The sequence below is a fragment of the Montipora foliosa genome, chromosome 6, assembly GCF_036669935.1.
Source record: "Montipora foliosa isolate CH-2021 chromosome 6, ASM3666993v2, whole genome shotgun sequence".
In the NCBI taxonomy this organism is placed as follows: Eukaryota; Metazoa; Cnidaria; class Anthozoa; order Scleractinia; family Acroporidae; genus Montipora; species Montipora foliosa.
In genome coordinates, this window is record NC_090874.1 from 14,036,996 (window position 1) to 14,044,495 (window position 7,500).

Sequence of the window (7,500 nt, forward strand, 5' to 3'; positions counted from 1 at the left end):
TTATTTAAGTGTCTAGTCGTTCTAGCGCTGAAGCACTAATTGGGGACACTGTAAACTGAAATTAACAATTAACACAAATCAAGCCAAATGTTAGTTTTTGAGGAGAAGGGAAACCGGAGTACCCGGAGAAAACCTCTCGGTGCAGAGTAAAGAACCATCAAACTCAACCCACATATGACGCCGGATCTGGGAATCGAACCCGGGCCACATTGGTGGGAGGCGAGTGCTCTCACCACTGCGCCATCTCTGCACCCCCGGACATGCAGCCTCCTCGAATCATGAAGAACTTTGACAAGCTAGCGTCCTATCTTTCCTTACAGAGGCAGTCTGCAATGTTAAGCAGTATTCTCAGTTACTCAGTATTCTCAATTACGGCTATGCATTCAGTTATTTGGGCACTTAGTTTGCGCATGACTGATTGGATTAGCCTGTTGAAACAGGTTGAACCTTAAAGCCTTTTTGGTGGAACGTAAGGTGTGCTAAGCGAATTATGGCGCTACATTGAATGTCATTTCACACGAATTAAATATTTTACAGGTTGCAGGGAAACTAAAGATCACAGATAAAGGTGTCATAAATTCACTTCTACGTTTAGCAAGTGACGACGACAGCTGGAAAGTTAAAGCGCACGCCCTAAAAGGTAAGTTTGAGCCCAGTGCTCAGCGGATCATTGACCTTCAAGGAGTGGGTCGGAGAGTGCGGAATCCGTGAACTGAGCCTGCATTCTTCTCATACTGCATATGCTTTGGCAGAACATGCGTATTGAGAACTGTGCAATAGCTGTACAATAGCGCTACGGATCTGACACCTCTAAACCGAAGAGAGGTCTTTCCAAAGAGAAGCTTTACGTATAGCTACATGTATACATGTAGTGGCACGATGCTGTGGAACATTAACTTCCAAAGGAAGCTAAATAAGAGGAATCGGTACATTCATTTAAGTAAGACATTAACAGGTTTAGGTCATGCCATGATGCAGTTTCATGTATTAGTTAAGTTGTAATTGTCTGTCTAACGTCGCGTGTTCAAGATCCGTATTACCATCACTTAACGACGAAACAAAATTGTGCTTTGCAAACAAAACAGAATCGACAACATAAGACCAAAAACAACCAATTCAAAACGGATTACCCATAAAGTTACGTCGGCACATACGAAAGCCAAATTATGAGAATTGATTGAAAGACATCTTATGTCTGTTGCAATTCAGTTTCAAGATATTAACTGTGGTATTGCATTAAAGACTCGCCTATTGTCGCATAACACAGCAAACTCTTTCCTTTCGAAAGGCATGCGAAGTTATGAATACCTTTTTAGTAAGTACAATACAGAGTACATCAAGTAAAGCTATGATCCTCGCAGTTGTGACCGCAATCTTAGCAATTGCGTAGAGAAGCCTGAAAAATTCAGGACTTCAACGGGGTTTGAACCCGTGACCTCGCGATACCGATGCGACGCTCTAACCAACTGAGCTATGAAGCCACTGACGTTGGGAGCTGGCCATAGCAGAGCGTCGCACCGGTATCGCGAGGCCACGGGTTCAAACCCCGTTGAAGTCCTGAATTTTTCAGGCCTCTCCACGCAATTGCTAAAATTGCGTTCATAACTGCGAGGATCATACACTGTAGCTTTACTTCATTTCAAATCCGCAGTTCAATATGATTCATTTCATATATCATTTCGTTCAGACAGAGTGCAATGAATGATTATCAATTCAGAGTACATGTACTATTTTGAGTTTTCAATATACATTCCCATACATTATCCTTCCAAGAAGAATACGTTAAAACGGTGTAAGATTTAAGCAATGTGATACACTCTCTGAGACCGCCCACTTATTTTATCTTCATTTTGACCCAACCAACTTAACTACTGTATACTCAGTTTCGGATCTTTCTTTAACTTAATAAATTTGAAAAAACAACATTAAGAGTAAGTTGGCTCCTTCTGCAATCTCCAATATAAAGCTTTGCTAAAAGAAGATAAGTGATAGTGCTCCGAGCGGAAAACCCCTTCAATTTTAAGGTCGCGTCTAACTTGCTATTGCTTCTGTTTGGGACGGCTAATTTCCCGCCGCTATTTTCAAATTCTCTTCCTTGATTGTCCTTCTAATTCTGTTTTACCTTGGCTGCAGCTCTTGGCTCGATAGGAGTGGTGGACGAGAAGTTGATCGACGTTCTACTGTGGTCCATTCGATATGAGAAAGTGGCCGCTGTGCGAGCTGAAGCCTGTAATGTTGTCGCAGTATTGGGTTTGCGTGATGAGCGGTTGCTAAGCGTTTTGCAAGATCGCCTCGTTGTAGAAACTGAAGACATTGTAAAGAGGTAGGATTCCGCTATGATTTTAATCTCAGTCCTGCAAACTACATTGTAGACTTCTAGCTGGTTGCCACTTAATTTGACTTTTACGTTTTCCACTAGGCATAGTTAAAATTTGCCTTTTATATTTGGAGGTCGATTCAACCACTGTCAAAATCTAAGTGACACTGGAAGTTTGTGCAAAACGTTCGTTTCAGCCTCAAAACGCCCTCGACTAGCTTTTGCTAACTACGAGAAGTGCACATTGAACATGTACTGTACTAAAATGAAATTCTACAATAAAATTCTAAAGATTGAAATCCTGATTCAAAGATGTGGTTCAATCAGGTTTAGTAGTAGCCATTGAGCGACTGAGCTCTCCGGATCACAAGTCGACATGGAGATATATCGAGATATCCTGCGTAAGCACCGCGAGTCACCGTGATTCTGAATTAATTATTTCGACTTGCTGCAAGGAGCCCCAATGTAAAGATGTCCAACGAGCGGAATTCTCGACTCCTTTAAAAGCAAAATGTATGAAATGGGTTTATCAACTGGGTCGATATGGTAATTTGACCACCGTAAAGAAATTTGAAAGCTGTCCTTTCGAGCGTTAGCCCGAAACTCAACATCGGAAATTGTGTTCTGCATCGTAATCCGCTTGAAACTGAAAGGTCGCTCGGATTTTAAAAGAAAATCTATGGGTCTTAATGATGTACATGCGACCAGTCTGAATTGATCACCTTTCTCGTATTTTTAGGGAGGCAGTCATGACCTTAGAGTCACTTGGCGTGGAGCCAACCGGTGACCTCGAAATGGCTGAAGCTATCAGACAGGAAGTTAGGCGATTGTGTCGGAGAGATGCTATCGTTGCTCACATCCTGGAAGACGACAAGGCAGCACAGTACAAAACTGACTACAAACGTCTCTTGACCACCGAGACAAGAGAACGTCCCACCTCACGCGTCTCATCACAAGCCACAAAACTGGGTTCAAGAGCGGTATCACGGGCAACGAGTGAGTCCTCGAGAGGATTCGATCCCATACTCGCGGGATATCACGCGCGAGAGAGGATGTCCAGAGCACCCACACCCGGTGAGCTCGTCATCAAAAGGTCCTTCCTCCCGATGGATTTGAACAGCACATCCTCAGAGAACAGTGACAGAGTGGACATGAAGAAATGGGAAGATCTGTCCGATGACTCTGAGGATGAAATAGACCATAATGAAGAGGACACAGAAACAGAGAATCCTGGAGAAGATGGTACTTTGCTGAAAGCACCGAAAGAAAAAAGCGAATCCGCTCTGCGGGTTCCTGTAACTTACCCAACAAAACAGGACTTTTCAGAAGATCAAGCGGTCGCGCTTCCTTTTGGCGATAGCGAAGAAAACGAAGATCAAAATGACACGGAGCTTTTGAAACTTGCTGACGAAATCAGTGAGCGGACCATTTCATCACCTAATCTTTCAGATACCGAAAAGTTTGATGAGGGCGAGGCGTACGTTGACCCTAAAACATATGAAGCTCCGTAAACCCACAAACGAATGAACAAATTAAAGAACGTCTATAAGTGTACAAATAAAAAAATTAAAAATTTATTCTCCTTTTCGTGCATGGAGTCATCGTATGTGTTTGTACAATTAAAAGCAAGTTGAGTGGTGCCTGAAAGAAATAACTCTTTAAAAAAAAAACAACTAACTATTAAAAATGAATTGAGAGTCATCTATGGCCTTGCATGTCTTTTGCCTTATTAACCAAGTGTTAAGAAACAACACCAGGAATTCAAAGCTCGGAATGTACATTTGACATGGAACGCTTTCCTTTTGTCAGAACTGGCCGGTGCACCCGTCAGTTTGCAAAGAAATGCAACGGTTCTGAAGGAACACTTTCACCATAATCCCTCGCATTCTTCCGGAGGAGTATATAGCATCTTCGAAGTGCGTTAATTTGAAGGCGTTGTAGAGTTAGTCCTTGCAAATGCCAGATCACTCTGGCCGGTTAGTTCTGACAAATGGAAAGCGCCCATAGTTTGATGTAACCCTTTTCTGCAGAATTACGAATTTAACTGAAAAGTAACAATTCGAAGACCTCACGTTTTGACGCTCCTGTCTAGTGTCTTTATCAGGGGTGATCTAAATTTGTCGCAGAGTCCTTTTATATGATAACCTATTAGCCCAAAAAGGCAAGGGTGTGTTCATTTTCTTTTTGTAAGATGCAAAAAGGTGTCAGGTATAGCAGGTTGCCATCATCACAGTTCTAAGGAGCGTGGTGGCATTGTTTATGTCTGATTGTCACCAATCTCGTCCCCAGAGTCCACTTTTCTTTTGGTCAGAACCAAGAACCCGGACTCAGGCCACTTCAAATTTATGCGCACTCGTAGTGAAGGTCCAGTTTTGGAACCGTTGACAACCACTGTTGTTTCAAATTTCTGAGCGTGCGTAGACGAGCCGGAAGTCCGTGATTTGCGGACTTCCTGGCTTGGAAGTAGCCAGAGTCCGTGTTCTCGGTGCTATGCAAAAGAAAAGCGGGCTGCGGAGACGAGATTGATTGTCACTGGGTGCAGTGACATCTTCCACATTCTCACTTATGTCCAGAAATGCAAAAAATTAGACGCAAGCCCAATTTTGATATACAACACAAAGTGTCGCTTCAAGTCTAAGCATTCCCTACCTATTTCTAACAATAAGGTTTGAGTAAAGGAAAGCGATTTTTTTAGGTCAAAGTAAATGCAGCAGTTTATTCTCTCTTGAGGACTAGCATATGGGGACACTTTGTGACGTTAATTGTTTGTATTCCTTGACACAAGTGATGTTGAAGTTATGGCAAATCCAAGTGCCTCTATATACTTGAATTTTTGGACTATCTGTCCACATTGGGGTTTTGTAAACGGACAACATTATAATCATAACATCCACTCAAACCACTTTTCCCTATTTGGTGAAAGTAAACTGATTTCCTAGTTCGAAATAAGTTTGAAGATGAAATCAAAGAAAACACGAGAGGCTCGCATTCGCACCATATTGCTTTATGCAACCGCCGATATCCATCGCTAGACTAATGAGACAAACTGTGGGAATTTCCACACTGGTGGCTTGTCAGGCACTTGGCGCGTCTTTGATGTCGACGTCATGCGGGAATCCCCCGGGCGTTTTGAAACTTTCACTGAGATACTCAACAAAAGGACCTCGAAATTTCACGCGTCTGAAACAAATTTTAAATTGCACAGATCTTGTTTAAAACTTCTTTTTCATGGTCATGATTGAAAAAGGTGTCAACATCTTCATCAGAGGAAATCAGTCATACCATATGTACCATATAGAAGAGATTCTTTTGTGAAAATAAGAACCAATTAAAAAACTACTGTAACTACCATTTTTATCAGAACCTATTTAGCCTAACTTGGAAAAATCTAGGTTCTTATATGTGGTTTTTTACTGTACCCTGTACAGTACTCGTTCCCGTAAAGGATCGGGAGTGAATATTGTGTTTTTCGTTGCACATCAACCTCCTGTCCCTGAACTGAATGTCTATGTTTTGTTCCTCCGCATCTAATTCCCTGGATTTTCCTTTCCAGTACTCTCCCAATATACATTGCGTAAAATGTAAGCAAAAAGCGCGTGAGGTTTCAGTGGATGTTATCGTGTGCTTTCCGTTGTAAACCAAAAAACCGACTTAGAAAAAAAGAACGCAATCCTTCAATCCTTCCTACAGAGATCCGAACCCCAGCTTTTCCCTCTCTCCTAGGACAAAGTCAACTACAACGGGTGTGGTAAGGCCCAGTGAGACTCCAATGCAAAATGCAACCAGGCAACAAAAATTAGTCTAACAGTGTCATATATCCTTCATATAAAGAAAACGAATTCCCAGAAAACCAGTGGAAATAGAGATATTTAACAATTATTCCATAAGCGCGCGTTGGATATGAGATGGTAAATAGCCAACGAGGCGCGTAGCGCCGAGTTGGCTATGACCAGTCTCATATCCAACAAGCGCGAATGGAACAATTGTTTTATTAAATTCCTTCAACTCCAAAAATTTGGAAGTACGAAATACGAGCGGAAAAAGCGAGCAAATCCGAGCAAAATCGAAAAAAACTTGATGAGAACTGATGCGATGTTGTGTAATACCTTGTTGTCAGACAGACGCAGGCTCATCACAAAAACATTTCTTGCCTTTTCGCGTACTTCTAAACGTCGGAATTGATCCAAACGTTCCACAAAAAAAGTTTTTTTTCTCCTTTTTGTCTTTATTCAAAGAGAAATTTGGCATTCCGACGAAAACATTTATAGTTTAGCAACGCTTAACGCAATCATTTACCATATAAGGTCAAACCAAGGTATATGAGCTGATAACCGAGATTGAGTGAACCAATCAGAGCACGCGAAATGCATTATTCGAGGTTGAGAATTTAATAAATATTATTATGCAACAGTCATGGTTACCAATAAATTGTAATTATTATTACCTACACTGTACCTGAATCACTCCAGTAAGATCCTGGCAAAACTGTGATAAGGTGGGTTTCAGCTGCGGTTTGCAAAACTCATGAAATTCAGATACCTGAAGATAATTTTACATCATTCAATACAAAGTGGTGAAAGAATAATTTATATATCCATCCCTGCTAACAGAAGGCTTTTTTCCCTGCTAACAGGCCTTTTTCCCTGCTTTTTTCCCTGCTAACAGAAGGCTTTTTTTCTTTTTCCAGGATTAGCTTTTTCTCTTGTACTTGATGGGTTGACAGGAAAGAGTAAAAGAAGCCTCCTCTTACACATGTAGGGCTGAAACTGGCCAGGCAGAACATCTGCAGCAGTTGCTTAGGAACTAAACTGATCACAGCTTACGTCCAAAGATGCGTGTAAATTAAATTTTACATGTAGATGCACCTATGTACCTAGTTGTTCAAAAACTGATTAACACTAACCTACCATTAATTAAATAACAAGCAAAGGTAGAATTTAGCCCACAAAAAAAGCCATTATGCTATTTTATGCTGTAGAAACACAGGTGTCTGAATCAAAACTGAAAGCAAAACTATGAAGAACTCAAGGCTTATTGATCAGTATAAAATAATAAAATGCAATAATTTACATTGTAAGTTTCCAGTAATCCAGGATTAGCTTAATCAGTCTTTCAAGAACTGGGCCCTGGATCTTCCCCAACCAAAAAATAACTTATGAACCCTAACACTTACGTTACTTGAA

The 7,500-nt window shown here is 41.2% G+C and overlaps 1 protein-coding gene across 1 annotated transcript in view; it reads left to right on the forward strand.

The window, feature by feature from the left end:
- Positions 1-4,015, forward strand: part of LOC138006766 (HEAT repeat-containing protein 4-like) — a 17,308-nt gene extending 13,293 nt beyond the window's left edge. The window contains exons 11-13 of the mRNA XM_068853281.1: positions 538-640; positions 2,134-2,323; positions 3,057-4,015. Coding sequence (XP_068709382.1) covers positions 538-640; positions 2,134-2,323; positions 3,057-3,828 — 1,065 coding nt within the window. The 3' untranslated portion in view covers positions 3,829-4,015. The remainder of the gene's footprint in view (positions 1-537; positions 641-2,133; positions 2,324-3,056) is intronic.
- Positions 4,016-7,500: the final 3,485 nt, after the last annotated feature.